Source organism: Stegodyphus dumicola, chromosome 12, assembly GCF_044657685.1.
Source record: "Stegodyphus dumicola isolate Sdum_Otavi_A_Nest chromosome 12, ASM4465768v1".
Taxonomy (NCBI): Eukaryota; Metazoa; Arthropoda; class Arachnida; order Araneae; family Eresidae; genus Stegodyphus; species Stegodyphus dumicola.
The window spans coordinates 86865692-86887095 of record NC_140779.1 but is presented as its reverse complement, the minus strand read 5'-3'; the positions used below and the strand labels follow the sequence as shown (position 1 = coordinate 86887095).

At 27.5% G+C, this 21404-nt stretch overlaps 1 protein-coding gene across 1 annotated transcript in view; it reads right to left on the bottom strand.

The window, feature by feature from the left end:
• Positions 1–21404, bottom strand: part of LOC118203144 (voltage-dependent calcium channel type A subunit alpha-1-like) — a 381721-nt gene that overhangs the window by 117757 nt on the left and 242560 nt on the right. Inside the window, exons 31-33 of the mRNA XM_035375404.2 lie at positions 18071–18187; positions 15492–15557; positions 12299–12390 (exon numbers count right to left, since the gene is read on the bottom strand). Of these exons, the coding sequence (XP_035231295.1) occupies positions 12299–12390; positions 15492–15557; positions 18071–18187 (275 nt within the window). The remainder of the gene's footprint in view (positions 1–12298; positions 12391–15491; positions 15558–18070; positions 18188–21404) is intronic.

Genomic DNA, 21404 nt, shown 5'->3' with positions numbered 1-21404 from the left:
TTACACTCATTCCGTCGTCGTGCAGCTTTATTCCGTAGGCGACGGAGGAACAAAACGTTCATACCAGATGCACCTTGCTCCTCCATGTAATGGAGCATTCCTTCAGTCCTTCACTATGGGTCATCATTTTAGCTTTTCCATTGTCTTCAATCTCTTCGTTTTCTGATTCATCTTCATTTTTATCCACATTGCCTTTCACCAATGGAACTATTTACGCATGTCCTAAAATTTTACAATTTTCATCTTGTCCCATCCATTTTTCAACATCATCCGCACAAACATTTTCGCAGTCTGGAATTTTCTTAAGTAAGTCAACTATTTCACAATTTTCTCTCTTCTCTGCTTTCGTGAAATTCGTTTCCTGAGTGGTTCAGCAACTTTCTCCGGAACGAACGAGGTTTAGCTTTTTGATTTCACTCCAAAAATGAGCTATCCATCCAACAACATCCAACATATCTATTTTCTTCAGTTTCTCGATCATATCATACCCTTCCTCCATGGCTAAGACAAGAGACGAAAGAAGTTTACGTCTGTACTTTTTCCTTCAATGCCCCCAAAACGCCCTGGTCCATCGGTTGACACCATGGACCTTATAAGAAATAGACTAACCCAAATAGGTTTTCTCCCTCGCCTGAGGCGTTTTCGGCTGTCACCTTGATCACATCCGAAGGAGTAGGGACGACTTGCAGAAATTTAACAGTGATTGCCTATTGCAGCGTGTATAATTGTCAAGAAAAAGCTGGTTGTAGCGCTCATTTCACAAATTAGAATTTCTCCATATTTTTATTTTTGAAATTGAGATTGCTTTTAAAAAATTTAGCATATTTATCAAGCATAATTAACGTTTCAAATAATTATAAAGCTATTGCATGCTTTCAGGGCTGGATAGTTTTTTAGCTTTTCCTATGCTGTAAGGAAATTTGTAACTACTTCTTTTAGAAAATAATACATATTTTAAATCTGAACTAATAGAAAATTTCAAATAAGCAATTTTCTCTTGCAATTTATCTGCTTTTTATTGGTGTAAATAAGTAAAAAATACTAAAATATTTAAAAACGAATTTTTGAAAGTTTTGTTTAAAATTCTAAATTGCGCTGCTTTTTTAAAATTATAGATGAATATTATAGCACAATTTCTATAAAGGAATTTTATTTCAATTATATTTCATAATACATCATAGTGATAAACACTTTTGACTCCTTAATAATTTTTATACATTTAATTCTAATATTAAAATTGTATTTAACCGTAATAATTAATTTTGCTTGTATTTTATAGTGATTATTTTTTAATTTATTTTTAGTTCTGCATAAGATTTTTTTTTATTTACTGTTAATTTAATTTATTAGCCCAAAGGGGCGGTAGCCTAGAAAGGCTGTTAATTTCGAAGCGGCATTTTGCGCTGTTTTGCTATAAATGTCCGTGTCTCCTTACAAATTATTGTTACCAAATATTATCGCCCTGTATTATATTTTCAGAAATTAAATAATGAAGAATCTGCATGAATACATGTATGTTTCTCGCACTGTGACAAAAACGACAGTATCTAGAGCCATCAAATTTTGAATAATATAATCCTCCACCCAAACATCGGCATCTGGACAGCTGAATAATTTCGAATTTGTTTTAATCTATATCATATTTTGTAAAACTTTAACGAATTTTTGATTAAAAAACTCAACGAGTTCAGAGAGAGAGCACTGTACGGAAAATAACAGTTTTATCTCCAATGCGGAAATTCTAAAGATATGCTTTTTTAAATGTATGTGGTTTACGGGCGAAGAACAGGATATTCAATAAATATAAGTAACACACAAAACATTAAAAAAAGGTTCCTTTTGGGCGTAATATAAAATCTGAGTGCTTCTAGATTTTTTTTTTTTTTTTTTTTTTTCCCCTATGTTACACTTAGAAAATTTTATGCTCCGAATTTTATAAATTACTAAAATAAATATTCCACTTTAATGTTAATAAGTTAATGATGATATAATCAAATAAATGATTGTTTTGTAATGTTATTATACTTTTGAAAATCACTGCCTGAAAATGGTCATTAAATTTTTTTAAAAAACGTTATCAGATCGTGTTTAATTTTACCTTATTTATTTCAAAGCATCACGTACTATCAATCTTATTTAATTTTACGTTATTTGTACGCAAAATTAAGTTCATAAATTTTGTGCCCAGAGTTTTTACCGTTTTACCAAAGTAAAGACATTTGTACAAGAATTACGCGTGGGAAAAAATGCGCGAAATGCAGTAAAAAGTGCTTTAATGAGATACATTAAACCCTATTTGTAAAAAAACTGTGGCTTTCATAATCTCATCAATATACAATGTATCACAATTAATAATTAAAAAGAGTTATGTGATACAAACGTTTTCAGTGTTAAATTAAACCAGATCGTCCCTACTCTTTCCTGCCGACATGTCGGTGACGCGCGCCCCGTCCACTGGGTTAGTCTCTTATAAGGCCATGGCTGACACACTGAAGTTACGTTAGGAGGAAGAAACATGGCTATAATATTATCGTTTCGTAATTGTTATGCATCAGGATGGATTAAGGCCTTGTCTAGAATGAGAATCGCCTTCCTTGGTAGATTTTCTTAATTTAAAATCTTTTCCACTGATGGATCGAACTGCTGATGAAACCAATCATTAAATATTGCTTCATTCATTCATGCGTTTGACTGCTTCCGGTATCAAACAGGAAGATCATAGTTGGTTTCGGTTCCATTAGTGTACTTTTCTAGGTTTTTAAGCGCCTGGGAATTCTTTGATTTGCCTATAAGTGCTTGCTTGAGCTTATGGCTGCCTGTTGCATTGCTGCATGCCAAGATTGTGACTCTGTCCTTGCTTCTTTTGTAGCTAGGTGCTGATTTTTCTTCACTGGATACCAGCGTTTTCAAAGGTAGCATTCGAAATTCAGACTGGTCTCGTAACAATTATAAATTTGATTTCCAGATATACCTTCCTTTTCAATTAGTTTGTGGAGATTATCCTTGAATATTGCAGCATATTCCAAGTTAGCAGATAGCTTTCCCCCACAAACATTTAACTGGCTGAAGCCGTATCGCTTTTTCCATCTGTCGAAACAGCCAGCACTAGCAGTAAATCCAGGCTCTCCTTCTTGAAATTTATCACAAAATTTTAGGGCTTTCTTTTGTAAAATTGGTCCTAAAAATGGGTGTTCCCTTTGCCGTCTAAAGCACAAATAAAGCGCTTCGCTCATTTTTTTCGAATTCACCACCTTTCACACCTTTTCTTTCCTTTAAACTAACCCTTTTCACATCCCATGCTTTTTCACACCCCAAGATTCGATTTCAGACCTCTTCTTTTTCCACTCTATGAAAGTAGTCCGTCCAAGACCTAAATCCATGGTAATTTTGTTTAACCCTTTGTCCAGTCTCATTAAGGCATCTAGTTTCATTTTCATTGTCAGGCTACTTTGCTTTTTTTTTCTTTTCGAACATTTTCACTGCACAGAATATCAAAAGTTCCCCCAAAATATGTTACACTTATACGCCTACACGTGAACTGAGGAACGATATCCGCAGTTAACTGGTGTGAATTTAATTTGCAATAAGATGCAGTCACAAAACTTCATACAAGTCTCCTAATGTTTCTCAACAATAGAAAGAAGTGTGAGCCAGCAGCCAGCTGCTATCTGACTTTCTACGTATCCTCGAAAGAAGCAGACAGCGTTGCCAAGTATTACAACATATCTTGAAATTTGTTACGGAGTTCCAGAAATTAATGGCACAATGCGAAAACAGCAAAAATTATAGGAAAAAGCATTCAAATCTTTGAACAGAATAGGAAAGACATACGCATAAATAACAATTATATGTACTGTGTGTAATATTTGCTCTATTTGGCCTAGAGATATCTTAAAAAAGTTCCTAAAAAGTTGTTGAGTTATACGGAATGTCGAGATATCGGGAGTCGAGTTTGCAGGACTCTACTGTACAACTGACAACTGACACTAAACTTTTCAGTGGCGTAGCTAGGGTGGGGCAAAGGGAGACATCTATCCCAGGGCGCAGCATCCAGGGGGCGCCAAGTTGATGGTACGAAATTCTAGAATGACATGTTTTCCATTCGTGGCACACAGAGAGAGGCACAAAATCTTCGGTTGTCCCCGGGGTGCTGAAAACCCTAGCTACACCTCTGAAACTTTTAATACCATTGGCATTTCATATCAACCTTTAACTGATTTAGGGTGGAAATTCAAATTAATTCAACACTGATATTTTATAACTCTGCTTAAGTTTCAAATTATTACACATAATAATGTTATTGTCACTAAATTTGTATAATATAATTTTATCAAATTTTTATAGTTTTCAATAATCAAATTTTATTAGAAAATATTCTAACAAGAGTGCTTCAGCAACAAATTAGAAAGTTTTGTCTTAACCTGTATACAGAATATAAAATTTTTCAAATGTACGTTTATTATTATAAACAGCTGAAACACGATTTAAAAATAATAATTATTATTTTTCCATCAAAAACTCTTTAAAAATTTAAGCACATATAAATGCTACATTTATTTTAAATAAAGTACACAAACACAATGAAGTTCTTTAAAATTAATTATATGTGTCATTTATCAAATGCATTCTAACATATCTAAGAAAAACAAAGTAAAGAAAGTCCTTCAGCCAGAATCTCAAGCTTCCCAAGCTTTGCTGTTTTCTGGATAACTGAATTTTAATATTAGTAAATTCTGGTATCAATGCAGCATTTTATTTCGTAGTTGGTAAAACTGATGCAAGCCTCATTTCTGTGCGAAGAGTAAAATAAATAGGAAAATTTGCCCAGCTCGGGAAGGAAAATTGTTTTGAAATGTATCCCTTCAGGATGAATTTTTTAGGCTATACCTATCTAATCTAGAAGGTTTGAGTTGCACACTTTGATCGAGAAGCCTAGGCCAAAATAAAGATTCATTTTTGTCTAACCATTAAGAATACTGATCAAAATAGTACTTGCCCCTGTCTTTTATCCTTTGTACCACATCTTGTAATTACTCATTTAGTTAACTTTAATTTGTTTTAATATTTCATTTAATTTCTATACTTTAATTTATTATCATTTCCTATTTAACATTAATTTACTTTAACTCATTAATATTTTTATTTGATCTAATTGTATTTTATTGATTTTTTAATATTTATTATTTACTGTTTTATTTATTTATTTATCTTTTGTTATTTTGCTGCTATTATAAGGCTCCGACCCTTATAATTTTACAAATTAAGATCTGCTTTTCTGTAATATTTGTGACTTTTGTGAACATTTTATGAGCATTTAGTTTCATTCATTCAAGCAATCAGCAGTCTAGCAAATAAAAGTAAAAAATTCTATGGAATGCAGGTTTTATAAAACTATTATTCAATAACACATTACTGCTAAACAATAATAACAATTATTTGAAAAGTACAAAACACTTAAAGAATTTGTATTATTTAATAACATGATGAATAAATAGGAGTATATTAAAAAGTTATTAGCTCTATTTTATAAATAATATAGTTCTTAAATAAAATTAAACTTTTTAATATATGAAATTAAAAATGCGATCCACTTTAAAACATTATGTTTCATGCTTATCATGGTTCCTTCCTTCTTAAAAAAAAAAAAAAAAAAAAAAAAAAAAAACATGTTTTGCCTTCACACATGAGAGAATGAAACAATGCACTAGAAACAAAAACGTTAGATGATCTTCAATAAAAATAATTGTCATCAGTGATCAGGTAAATATTAAAAGGATAAAAAGAAAAATGTAGGCATATATCTTTTTAATCTTATGCAAGAATAATCGAATAATTATATGAAGAAGTCAAGTAAAAAAATGAAATAATCATAACAAAATGGAAGGGGGACCTTTTCACTCATGGGGGGGAACACTTTTTCTTTTTTAAATTGTAGGTTTAACAAACGAAACCTTATATTGATGCAGATATACAATATAGGAGTAAAGCAATAATAATTTTTTTATTTTTATTTCTTTACAATTTAAATTTCTTAATTAAATTTTCTGTTTGCTTTATGCGAATGGAGAATAGTTGTTAAATTCAAATTTATAAATAAAATTTCTTGATTTGCATGTGTAGTTAAATAGTAAAAATACAGGAAACAAGCATAAAATTGCAACATATTTTTAGTCTTTTTAACTGTTAACTTTATTATAATCTCAGGCAGAAAATTAGTGCAAAATAAATTTGGATATGTTGAAATTGATATAACTTGATGAAAATAAACATTTATCTTCAGAAAAATGAATAGATAGGTAAAAACCCATAAAAAATATAACATCACTGAATAACATATTACGTATTCAAATGAACTTCACCATAAATTTGGGGAATACGAAATAATAAGCACAGACTTTGAAATATTTTTCAGATTTGGTCAATATATATTTGTAAAAATGTAACTATCATCTTATAGCTGATTAATAATTTAAAACAATATTTCAGATTAATACAACAAGAGGTAGCAAGCTGAAGCGATTTTCAACTAGTTTCAAAATTTCGGATTTAGCTGTATTGAATAACAGAACAAACATTAAAAAGGTATTTATTTGGTGTTCTGCATTCACACCATATTTACTTGAGTATTCCCCCTCTTTTTCTACTAATTTTAAAACTTGAGAACAGGGAAAAGAAAAATACTCAGTGTATGCTATTTCTGAAGAGATGGCTTAAATGATAACCATAACACATAAAGAAAGATACATAAAACACACTAACATTAAATTCTATATTTTAAAGAACTTATAAATTTCAGTAATATTCCTTTTACTTACACAAAGTAATTTCCTATTTGTGCATATATTTTATATAGTTACCATAACTCAGATGTTTCAAAATCACATGCCAAAAAAACTAGGGCGGGGAATACATGATGGGAAGGAATATAGAAATAAATATGGTAGTAAATATGGTATTCGCATTTTCTGCTTTCAGAACACAAAACTAGTACATGAGCAAAAAGGGGAAGATGAGAACAATTACATATATTTGAAGTATTCAACAGAATTTCAATATTTTCAACACATTTGAATTAAAAAATGTGCATACATTTTCTTTTAAAAATCTGCATTTCTTATAATACATGTTCTTAGAAAGAATCAAAAACATTTCTGAATTTAAGTGTAGTCTCATGCCCCTGAAAATAGAAAATGCAGCATTCTTACAATGCTAGATATCTTACACCAAACTAAGAATAAGAAATAAAGCCTCTTTTTTTTTGTAACACTGTTGTTAGCAAAGGAAGCCTGCAATATACGATTACACAAATATGAATTTAAAATTTTCATTAACACATTTGCCAACTTTATATTCTAATCATCCCTCAATATAAATATAAAGTTGGAACTTAATTTTGATATTAATGGAAAAATTAAATAATTCCTACTTAAGATAGTTCTGCAAAATAAATTATTTTAGGAAAAGGCAGCCTGACCCATGTCAGTACCACGAATCCACATGACATTTCACAGCTAGAACCATGGATGCCAGGTGCATGCACACAACATTTAGAAGAAGCACTTAAATGTATTGAAAACATTACCCAAAAAATGGGTTAACACATGAAGCATACATGCATTTTAATATACTGTTTATTGTTTTATCATAATTCATCATATTTTACATGTGATATTGAAGCTTGCATGCTTTTTACATTTTTTGTTAAGAGTGCAATTTGCATAGTGATATCTTAAGACCTGGAGCATAACTGCAAATATTTAATAATTAATTTTCACTAATTTGAAAAGAGAGTATTACCACAAAAACAAATACAACAAATTAAAGCACTCTGAATGTATGAAAAATTGATATAAAAAAACTATGAATACTAAACAAAAAACATCATAATACAAAAATATTAAATGTCATATCTATACATGAAAAATATCTAATATCTAATGGATAAAATATCTAATGGATAGTTATGGCTTTAAAAATTAAAATTTTTTAGCAAGCTGCAAAGTTAGGGCTATATATTTAGCCTAAAAAGTATAATAGAAAAATTTCAGAGAATCTGATTATCTTATAATTAGAATTTTTCAGCTTTCAAAAATTTTTTGAACTTCTTAATGTAAAAAACATAATTTGAAGAATTTCTTATATATAACTGGGTGAATGTTTCATAAATAAGCAGAAAAATCATGAATTCTTGTCTATGCTTAAATAACAAACCTTGATAAGTTTTTGAACTTTAGATCTTTAATCTGGAATTCCATTAACATAAACTAATAAACAATAATGTTAATTTTAAGGTCAGTCTTAAGCAGCTTGACAGTGAGGAATCTACTGAGTTGGTGTATGTGTAACTCATTTTAAATTAGTCACTATTAAGCATATTTTAAGGTTTAATTATTAAAATTAGTAAACTAAATGGAACTATTTATCATCCCATTTATTCAAAACAGTGTTCTCCTAATATAACTTTTATTTTGATATATAAAGGAAGATTTAGCGATAAATATCACAAACAATTTTAAGAAAATGAAAATGATTAAATGCATTAATTAACACACGAAATTGAACAGTAAATCTTAAATTCTACAGCACTTAATATATTATTTTCTTCTTTCGTTTATAAATAAAATAATAAAATAAAAGTTAGAAGCTTAGAACTATTGATTATGTAATTTATGATTATAAAATCTACTTTTGACAGAAACTCTTAGAATAGTTTTTAACATGTTTAAAAATGCAATAATTTTATGAAAATAAAATGAAAATTCTAGATTTTTCAAATATTGAAATTCATAACAAAACATTTAAGATAAATTAAAAAGAACTACATGTTTTGATAAGAAAAAGACAATAAATATGCTTTATTACTGGATTATATATCTTGTTAGAAAATTTGCAGTTATTAAATTATTACTTTAATGAAGGAAGTAGATATAATTTTATCATTCAATAACATTTTCAAATGAACTAAACATAGAAAGAATATTTATAGAGCATATGTAGAAAATAGTGTTGATATTCAGTAATAGGATAATTAAGAATGCTATATAAGAGTAATTACTGACAATAAAATATATAGAAGACAAATATAAGACTTTAAGCTTTTAATCATACCACTAAAATATCTTCATGTGGGGTATTCATTGATGAGATACAGGAAGAAAATACTGAAGTATGAAAAAAATCACTTTCGATTAAAAAAAACTTAGAATAAAATTATATAAAATATCACTACTTATTCCAAATGAATATTTTAGATAAAAATGCAATCATTTTACTCTATACATTTAAAATAATAATCTTATTGAAGATGCTTATTTGGAATACTTATTTTTAGGATTAAAATGTAAGTTGTGTCAAAATACAAATAATTATAATCAGTTAATAACTTTCTGTTGAAACTTATTTTTTTAATTAATGCTTAATGTATATATTATGTATGCATCAATTTTAAAATTTTATAAGCTTAAAAATAAGCTTGGATATAGTCTTTTGCATAAATTTTTGGAAGAAAAATCAAACCCCCCACAAAATGCAAATTTTATTGCAGCTGTATTTGAAATTAGTATACCAAATTATTTCATTTATTACAATTACACACACAAAAAATCTACCATGTGTTATTGCACCATTTTCTTCTTTGTCTTTAATTTAAAAAATGGTGGATATTTTCTTTAAATTTATTCTTTAAATATTAATGTGAATAATAAGAGACTATTAGACTAATTATTACTGAAAGGCTAAGATAAAATCTAGATTATCAATGTTCGTTTGCTAACTTGAGTAACAAATTTATCAACTATTATACTTAGATTTCCAAAACATAAACAAGAAATTAAACATTTCTAAACATATTTTACATAAAATAATTCTTAAATACTATGTTAAATAATTTATTTTTCATGTTACTCATGTTGTTAAATTTCATTTTTGGAAACCCATAGACAGTCATGCTCCAGGTCATAATTTATATTTTTAAAGAATTTTTTAATGTGCAAATTGCAGTGCAGCTGCCAATGATCTTCCACACATCAATTATAACATGAAAAAGTTCTGTGAGACACCAACTTGCCTGAAAAGTAGCATTAGTCCTTGAAAGAATGAACGGAAGTTATTATGGCGAGTAATTTGATGTTCAGGGCTCAGAGCAATATTACCAAATACCTGGGTATGTAGAGGGAGAAGATGTTAAAAGTATTTTTTCAATCCCCCTAAATATCTTTCAATAAAACAAAAATACAATATATCATAAAGAAATATTCCATTCAGTCAGGAAAAGGGAGGGATTTTTGCACTGACCCACTAAAAATATAACTGTCATTCCAAAATCTACATATAAATGTTATAAAATATAGAATTAAAAAGAAAGATTAAAAAAAAAATGCAAATAACAAGAATAATAAAATTTCTACCAGTAATGCAATCTAATAGCTACTCTACGATAAGAAAGAAATTTTAATGCTATATTTCTACACTAAGATAAACCCTTTGTTGCCATGAATGGTATCTACGTTAGCAAGAAATACTGCTTGATGGATTTATTCCTGTGATAAACTCAGAATAATTTGAAAATTACGACCATTTTTACTCTGAAATTTATGTTTATGCAACCAAAGAAATTCACTTTAGAGCAATTACACAACTATAAACCTATAAAATAGCCATACTATTGTCAAACTATAAACTAGTAAAGCAAATGTAAATTATATTTGCATTCTGTATAAAATAACATGTTATATGACATTATAAAATTATTTTGTAATATTACAGCATTCTGTTAAAATGATCTCCACCCCCCCCCCAAAAAAAAAACTGAATAGATGATACTTTTGTCTGTACTCTTGATGTGTTTTTTATGTACCAAATCTCCTGTACAATAAAATTTCATTCTAAATGAAAACTTATATAAACCCTTAGACAATTTACTAGAATAATAATTTATTTCATGAACATTTGCTTTGCACTTCTGAAGATTAAAAAATCAATGAAATATTTTAATAAGTGTTATTAAATAACTCAGTACTTTTCAAGCAAAAATCTATAAAAAAATTCTGAAACCATTTACAACAATTATTATAAAACTTTTAATTCTTTTAGGAAAAAACATATTATATGAAAATAAATGTTTTAAAATAGATATAGATAATTTTAAAATGGATGAAATTGACTCTATATTGTAAAATAACGAATAATAAAAAAAAAAGTTTTTTAAGCAAAAACGTTTTAGCATTTAAATAACAATTGTAATAGGATAAACACAAAGAATCAGGAAACAATAAATTCTTCTCTTAAAGAGAAAGGTTATTAGAGATGCAAGAATAAAATACTAACTTGATTATTGGAAAAAATCTCACTTTGTTTGTCAATTATCAATAAAAAAAAAGGAAAAATTTTGAACTGCATTTTAAAAGATACAATAATTATGCATTATTCACAAATGGAAATCATTCTACAATGTTTGTAATTACTCCTGACATACTTTCAACAGTTTGAGAGATAAGAGATGACTATTCTTTAGTCATTCTTTAGTCATCATTAATCATCTTAGTATTCTTTAGTCATTCTTTAGTCATCATTAATCATCTTAGTATTCTTTACTCATTCTTTATTCTATTATTTCTTGTGTCAAAATATCAAACAAAATGAGTTTAATTTGATATTAGTGTTAGAGAATTTTATAAATTATTCTGAAATAAACTGTAAAAAAATTACCATATTATAATGATTATCTTGAATAACAAGATTATTCAGATTATTTTTCGGGCCCACCAGCGGCCGAGCGGTAACGTCGCTGAACACTGGTAGTTTGGTCCGAGGTTTGAATTCTGCAAATGGGTTGGCTGCATGGGCGTTTTTGTGGTTTTCCCATGTTTAACGTGTATACGAGCCAGTTTTCCTTAGAAAGCCCTCCACGAAGGCATCCCTCCTCTTAAGCAGATAGCCCTCGTGTTCTTTGCCATAATTAAATACACCAACACCATCAGATTATTTTTCCTTCTTCTTAAAGATTATATATGTATAAGTTTTAAAGTTGTCATCTAGTCAATATATTTTGTTTTACTTAAATGTAAAAATATCTTGCTTTTCTGGAAACAGGCAGAATTACTTTCCTTTGTTAAATTTTGTATTTTAATTTATCTATTCTAACTGCTGTTTTTCAAAAGGCAACAGAGTATGGGTTAATTTTCTAATAAAACCTGAACTACCATAAATTTAAAACTGCACTTCCTACCTACAAAAGATATAATAGTTACCAATTCATGACAACAAAGTTAGTTGGGTGTTTCAGCCGAAGCTGACTCACCTAAATAAGAGCATGAGAGACTGTATGAAGCTATGGAAGTTGTTGTGGCGATTCATTTCTGTATCTGGATCAAACTTGATATTTCCAAAAACCTGTGTGTCGGTTTTCAAGGTGAGGGATGAAAACAGACAACAACACAAGGGAGAACAGGTTTAGATTATAACCACACAAGAAAATAACAGATGGAAAAATTAGAATTTAAAGAAGAAAAAGACAAAGGCAAGATTAAATGCTACAATTTAATTAATATTTTAATACTGAATAAGAATTCCAATCATAATTTTTAATTTTAAAGCTTTTATGAAATATTTGACTAATAAAAACAAAATTAATGTACTTTAAATGCTAAAATAACAACGTGTATGCTCAGGTGTTGAAATATTAGGAACATAATTGAACTTTCTGCGTCATTTAAATATGCCTTTGCCTTAGGGAAGAAAAAGAAAATTTTCATAAAAGATTAGAAATATTTTTAAAACAAAAGGGGGAAAGAACAGAAAAATTATATGGATAAAAAGAAGACTTTTGTTCAATGGTTTAAAAAAAAAAAGAGAGAGACAGAAAGAGAGAACATAAATATTGGCAGAAAATAAAATAAAAGAGGGGACAAAGGTGCAATTTACAATGAAGTGTGGTTAACCAAAACAATCTAAAGAATAATCTAACCAATAAAAATGAAGAATTTTTATCCTTTAATATCTTTATTATTGTTAGAAAAGGATTTTATTTTTAACTAATCTAATACGCAAAGGACTTTAACTAAAATATTGATAAAGTTTCTTTTGAGGGAAAACTTTATAAGTATACTGTTACTTTGGGCAAGTATGTTTGTCTAAAAGTAAGGATTAAAAGAATTACCAAATAGCAGAATCTAATCATGAATGCATTTTCAAATCCCCAAAATAAAAAAATATCTTATTAGATCATTTGAATTCAAAGAAATTTTTTGGAATATGAATCTTAAACAGTTAGATATGTCTGCATAAAAAATCTTCAATTTCAAATGAGTCATTACGTAGCACTGTATAGTTGCTCTTATATACTATACGACTAATTTCTCTAGCATAAATTTTTATAAATTAGTAATTTGAATCTGAAAAATTAATTCTTTTTTAAGTGAATGATTAATAAGTCCTGCATTTATTTTTTCAGTATTAGCTAATCAGATAACTAACTTCATTAACTAAAATGATAATTATAAGTTAAACTTTAATAGAATATTATTATTATTAAATATTACAGGTTTAGTATAATGTAATTAAAGAAACTGTTTCAGTACTCTCGAATATAATGCCTATTTGTAATCAAAATTAGCAAAAAGATAAAATTCTGTATAGTACATAGCAAAAAAATATGGCTAAAAATAAAGAGACTATTATGATACATACTTATAAAGTCAAAGAAATTTTTGTACCTATGAAGGATTATTGGAAACTATAAGAAATTTCTCATGTGTAGCACGCAGTGATTTAATAACATATCTCATGTGCAATATAAAAAATGAGATTTTCCTCTGTGCTTTAAATAAGACCTAATGGAGGGAAGGAATTTAAAACGGGAAAAATAAAGTTTATATCTGTCTGTTTACTAGAGGAAAAATAGAATTAAATAAAATCTTGAGTCTAAAGTTATTATTTGCCAATAAATTAACAAATTCATTTTATCTTGACTTTTGTCAATACTTGAATTTTCACTTTAAATGCAATATTTGATTCATTGAAAATTTTTACGGTTCTAAATAAATCAAGTATTCTAACTTGTACAGTTTTAACAGACACTTTTTTTTTTTCAACAAACAGTAATCGGTAAGGGTTCTAATGACGATAAATGCATTGAAAAAACAGTAAAATCGATTGCTGAAATGTCTGAATTCTCCCTATCAAACAAAACGGTTAGTTACATTTTAAAAAAAATGTCTTTAATCCGCTTATTTTAACTCAATTTTGACTGAGTCTGAAAATTCTCAAAATGCCCTGATCAAGGTTTTTAATTTAAGGCATTATAATTAAATAGGTCTGCTTAGTTTCAATAATAATTAAATATTTCTGATCTGTTTCTAATAGTTTAAATAATCTTTCATTCTTACCAACAATTTAAATTTTTGAATGTATTTTACTATGTTTGCATCATATGTCTAAGTTATTTAAAATTATTTTACTGGCCTCAGGAAAATTAATTTAAAATTAAAATTTTTGCTTAATGATAATTTTATTAAAAACCTTACAATATATGAAGGAAAAATGCATGTTTACTAAGTGGAGGACATAAAAAAAGAAAACATATCAGCAGAAAGGAAAAGAGGGCAATTTGACAATATCATACATCCATTAGGGATAAATAAATGAACAATTACGCTATCATTAAGAATAAACTATGAATTTTATCGGATATTAAAAGTAAAAGTCTAATGGCTATGCAATAAGTGCTTATCTGTAAAAGGAAAATAAGAGTAATTGCCGAAATACAGACTTTTAGAATTATACTTTGAAAGAGAACATCATATTTTGTTTAACCTCATGTTAAGAAAAATCACTTGAAATTATAAGATATAAAACAGAAATATGATGAGAGTCCAGGATGACAAAGGCCAGGATGACAGTTATCAACTCATGAAATAACTATGCATTCGATATAATCCTAATGAATAGAAAATTATGTGCAGTCTCTTTATTTATTTGCCAAATTTTGTAAAAAGTTAAATAATGTTAAACTACGACACCCATATCATACAAATGCATGTTTAATCAATTAATTATTTGTTATACTAATGACTAAGTATTTTATTTGTTTAATTTTACCAGGCAAAAATCCTGGTAAAATTAAACAAATAAAATAAGCTATTGAATTTGATTGGGAACTTCAGTGAAGAATATTATTATAATAAGAATATGAAATTTTACATGATATCATTTTTTAAATTTTAATTTATAAAGAAAAATATAAAAAGTCTCCTTTGGAAATAAATGGTCAGTGAAATGCATACAATTTTTTAAATAATTAAAAGAAGTACTAATGCACATAGATTTCATATCGTTCAAAGAATATTTAACTTATTAAGATTCTATTAATTTTTATAACTTTTAAAATACATAAGAACAAACAAAATACGACAGCAGATGATTCACATTTGATATTTAACAAAACAAAAGAATTTTATGCTTAAAATATAATGACATATCTTAAAATAACATACTTGCATCCCAATAATTGCATAGATGAAGAACAACATTGCAATAAGCAAACAGACATATGGAAGAGCCTATTGTTGAAAAAAAAAAAAAAAAAAAAAAAAGAAGAAAAGTTTGAGTAAGAACAATAATCATTTTTATACAGCACAAAGAGTAACATAAAGCTGAAGCTTTTAATAACTGAATGTTTAGAAATAAACTTATTGGAAGTAACTAATTAATACAAGACTTTAGGTCATGAACACTACACTAGTAGATATATTTTCATCTATAAAACAAACTAACTGTTTTGAAAGGTAAGAAGTTATAACCCTGAATATAATCAATTCTAATTCTAGATACAGTGAATTCTCTCCAAGATAATCACCTATATAATACATTTTACCTTACTTAAGGCTCTTGAATTCTATTTAAAATATTAAAGGAAAAGTACAGTACATTAGTTTATCGTGATCATTATCTCAATAAAATTAAAAATTAATTATAAAGATAAATATTAAAGCATATAGAAAAAAAAAAAAAAAAATGCAGAGAAAAATGATTTCAAACTAATTTTTAAATATATTAAGTGAATAATATGGTAAAAACATCAGATGTCTAAAGCAAAATCGTATTAAAAACTTGTCATTGGGACTATGTTGAAGTAGGAAACATGAAAAATGAGAAAAGCCCTCGTGAGGATTTGAACTCTGGATCTTTTGACTGCTGGCCAGACATTCTTCTAATTACTAAAGGCACACAATAAGGAGGGAGAAAATTCTTTATACTCTTCATCATTTAATGGGCAACAAAGTGAGAAGAAAGGACCCATCTGCCAAATCTTAGAGGTGATGAATTATCGTCCCTCACACTGTTTTTTAGTTGGGGGGCATTTGTAAAGTAAATAAGTTCATTTTGGAGCAAGAAAGATGAAAAATTAACAGTACCCTCGCTACGATTCACACTCCGGAACTTCCGATTGCTACTCAGATTCATTTCAAATTACATTACCACGACACGCAAACAGGGATGAAAATTCCTTGCAAGTTTTGTTATGTAATTTCAAAAATACTCACTGCTCATAAAAATATTCATTCCAATGAAGTCTGCCTATATGATTTTACCTTCTGATCAATTTCTTTGCCCAAAGTAATTTAAACTTTATGAAATCAATCATTTTCCTACCAACTTCCTTTGCAAAAGACTATCTGTAGCATCTTCATTAATTTTTAATCCTGTTGTTTTTTAGATCTAAGGCCATTAAAAAATTGTAATATAAGGTTAACCACATAAGATTAAAGAAATAAAACCATTTGCATACATGCACTGATTTTATATAGAACCTATGATAAATTGCATCCTGCTAAGAAGTGCTAAAACCAAAGATTTAGAAATGATTAATTATTGGTTTCCATAAAAAATATAATACTGTTGTTATGGTAAAAATCAGAAACATAACTCCTAGTCTTACTAAGTGTAGAATATATTTAAATTTGATAGCACAATTGTGATATTTGGTGATCACTTGAATATGCATATAATACTTTTTTTGAATTAGGAATTGCTTTGATGATGATGATGAAAATAGCATTAAAAGCATTGAGTGGGTATTTATTTATGTTCTCAGAAATATCGATCAAAGGTGATATCCATGAGAGGATTCACTGTGGTATCCAGAGAGGATTTTATAAATACTTGAGATAGTAAACCTGTGGCATGATAAAATGAGCTTAAAATAGATTTTATCAAAATGTGTTTCTTAATACTATCAACTACCCCAGAATTAAAGACTGGAACAGTTACAAATGTTTAGCAAAAATATAAACTGGAATTATGAAAAAAAAATAGATAGTAAGGAATTAAGATCACTCAGTTAAAAAGATTTATTGTCAGTATAATTACAGACACACACACACACACACACAAAAAAAAAAAAAAAAAAAAAAAAAAAAAAAAAAGAGATATGCAAAAATTAGAAAATCACAAAGGAAAAATTATCAAGATTGTTTCATGCAATCAACATTTAATGTTTATTAATTATTTCATTTTGATTGTTAAATAATTTTCCAAGGTTCTAAAATCTTTGTTTTTGCACAGCAATTTGATAAGGTCATTCAAATTCAGATTTGAAAAAATAAATAAATCCAAGTTATAGTTACTGTATTGAATTAATTTAAACATGCTCTGTTGAGTAACAATATAATTTCTCTCATTTTTTAAAAAGTAAAATGAAGGAAAAAAAGGAAAAGACTGATGCGGACACCACATGACTTCCTTGTACGGCCTATTAAATTATACATATTTTTTGCTGCATTTCAATTAAATTTTTTTCTTCGTATTATTCTGATATTATTACAGTGTCTTATATATATGTTCTGTAAAATATTAATATAATTAGTGTTTTAATTTTGGTGGCTTAAGCATTTAATGATTAAAGATATAAAATAAAGTAAATTAAAGTAGTAATTTTAAATTTGTTTTACAGAAGGCATTTAGGTACATGCAATAAAGAAGAAGAATTATTAATTAACAGATGAAAAATTTAAAAAAGTATAAGAAACTGTATTATCTTAATAATAAACAGATGCAGTAATGATAAACAAACCTTAAAAGATTGTATAAATGTCCAAAGTAAAATTCTGATGGCATATCCTTGTCGCAGCAGCTTTATTAAACGAGCAGCACGGAACAATCTCAGAAACCCGACATTGAAGAAGCTGATCTGTGTTGCAAAAATGTTCTATACAGAAATATTGAAAACATGGAGAATTCATGAATCCCAAATCATATATTTTTTTTGCGAAATAACAACATGGCAGTACATCATGAAATAAAATCTGAAAGTTTAAAGTTACCAGAAAGAAATAGAAACTAAAAGGTGATAATGAAGTATATAAGGATGCACCAATCTCACATGCAAAAGCAAATGCCAAACATATAAAGAATCACGTTTCTGATATGCAAATAAATATTACATGCAATCTAAAACTTACATTTTTTTTCAGTGTTTTATCAGTGTCCACGATAGTGTTCAGAATGCTCACATTTAAAGTTTCAAGTGCTTACAACATGTCAAGGTTGTACTAAAAGGGCACTTAGTGAATTAGTTTTTTTTTTTTAAAAAGATACATTAAGATAGTTAAACACTATTAAATTTATTAATATTTATAGGATTTTAGTATTAATAGGATTACATTACAGTTAATAAAGTTCAGTCTTAAATTAGTTAATTCAGGATTAAATGAATAATTATTTGAAAGTTTCATATACTTTTCAGTTACAAAAATGACTGAATTAAATAAACCAATAAATGAAATAGAACAAAGTTAACTAAGAAATCTTTTCTACATTTGGTTTTAAGGGAATTTCAATTATCAGATGCTAAGTGAAAGATGCAGATGAATAAATTTCATCAAAGCATTACATAAAAACATATACAATTCAGTAATACTTGTACTAAAACATATGCTATAAATGCAATAGGTGCAAAATATGAAACACAATAAACAAAATAAATAAAATAAATAAAGAAAAAAGTTATAATCCTTAATTTTCATAGAAATTTAACAGATAACAGAAATTACAACAAATACAACTTAAAACACAATGCATATGAATATATATACAACTTTACAGCAAAACACATGTATGATGCACAGTAAAAGTCGCACTAAACTGGAACATTATCTAAATCGAGTAATATACAATGTTTTCGTATAAAAAAATGTAATATGCCACTAGAGTTATGTATAACAAATATATTAAGTTTTAATGGCTAAATAAATTTTACATTTAAGTTCTGCAAAAGTTCTCATAATTGATTAATATAAAAACAAAATTAACATTTATGCTTAATTTAAGAATCAAATTTATTATGCAAAATGCATTGCCTCTTTCACCTTAATTTATAATCAAGGACAAAAATAGCCAACTATTAGATTCAGTTTCAGTTCAAATGAATCAAAATGAATTGGGCTCAAGTTCTCATATAGCTAATTAAAATAAATAAATAAAAATAAAATTGACTTTTAATTTGGATCCATTTTCTAACAATTTTTTATAGTTATAAATTAATGCTATATTGTATGGAAATTATATGTTTAATTTTATACAAAGATTAATTTTGAACACATTTTAGCTATTTTTGTTTTATATTTTTTTTCAAAATTTAACTTCAATAAATTAACATACTCTAAAACCGCTTAATTTAATCACACAAAAGATTCAAATTTTGAAAGGGACAGAGGTACATTAATACATTTTGCATTTTTCTTTTAAGCTTAACTGAGATAAGAACATAATTCGTTAAAAAAAAGAAAACAAGTATCCCCGTGAATTTATTTATATTATTATTATTGTATAAAAAATCAAATGTTGTCGGCATGTTTGCTTCTTCTTTTCTTCGACTAAAAATTCTGCATATACGTGGGCTATGAATAAGATATAAGTAATCAAACATGTGAAATTTAAGTCCCATCAATTTTCAAGAGAATACTAAACACTAGGTAGAATGAATGACTTCATATAGCGATGAATTTTTAATAAACTGGTAAATGTGAAATAGACGTGGCAAATGTCACTCCTATTGCATATCTGTTTTCTATTTATTACGATGAACATAAACTATCTATGAAGAAACATGATCTACCGTATAATAAAAACACGATACATTATTCTTGCACATGGAAACAGAAGACATTCGAGGATTAAACTACCAGTGAATTTGAAAGAATAAGAAATAAATCTAGGTCTATTTTGATCATATTTGCAATAGTCAAACTTGTAAGCAACATTTAGAATACTACTTTGGAGGGTTATAATAATAATTAGAATCAATAATTATTTTTACCACATCTAAAAACGGGTATAGTTACTATTTCTACAGCTTTGTGAAGATTTTACTCATGGTGTATGTTAGATCTATACAGTATATCAGAAAAATTAGCACAACTAGTATTTAAGAACTGCAGTCATTATAATACCTGCGATACACAATGTAGTATCCATTTGTCTGGGGCTCGTCAATTAATAAAATGCAAGTGCAATAATCACTATAGAGATAAACTGTAAAATTAACCTTTTAAAATTTTTGTAACTTATGCGCTGGATAACTGTGTAAAGGATATATATCTATACACAGTAAATTAGTAATTGTACATTGATTTTGTTTTACATTATTTTTCTATGAACAAGAAAGTGATCATTTAAGCTGGGGGCAAAACTTTGTGCACTTTAATTACAAAAATGCATGTCACATTCAGTAATATATTGTTGTATTTATCCAAATGAAATCTCAATGTCTAACAATAAAAAGCCTTTTCATCAGTTGTAATAAATGCAGAACTCCTATCTGCAACTTGCTATCCTTAGCTCCTAGAATAACATACACAAGCTACATATAGCAGGATAATATTGATAAGGATAATCTCAAGGTACAGTTTTCATGTACATAGCATATTTGAACATGTGTCAAAATAAGAACAGCATTTGAAAATAGAGTTCTTATACTTTGCTTTGTTAAAAAAACTATGCATTTTTAAAATGACTTAAAATCATCTGCTTTTGCATGCAACAAAATTGTTTTAAATTTATATTTCTTGACTCCTAACAGATTACTAATTATATAGCTATTGAGAATATTATATAACAACATTAGGCAAAGGAAAAAATATGCACCCCCGGTAGAGTTCGCTCAGAGAAACAGTTATAGGAGATTCTTTTTTAAAATCCCTTAAACCTTTAAAATTTCTCATTAAATACCTGTCACAAAAGAAATTTCCTAATATTTTAAAATTTGGAGTTTCCTAGGTAAAGAAAAGCATTACAAAAGTGCTTTATTTTTGTAGAAGACATTTATAGAATTATATATAACTGTAGCTTTCAGTTCTCACTTTTCAGTGAGATTTTTTGAGGCTGAAATTGACTTCTGATTTCTTTCT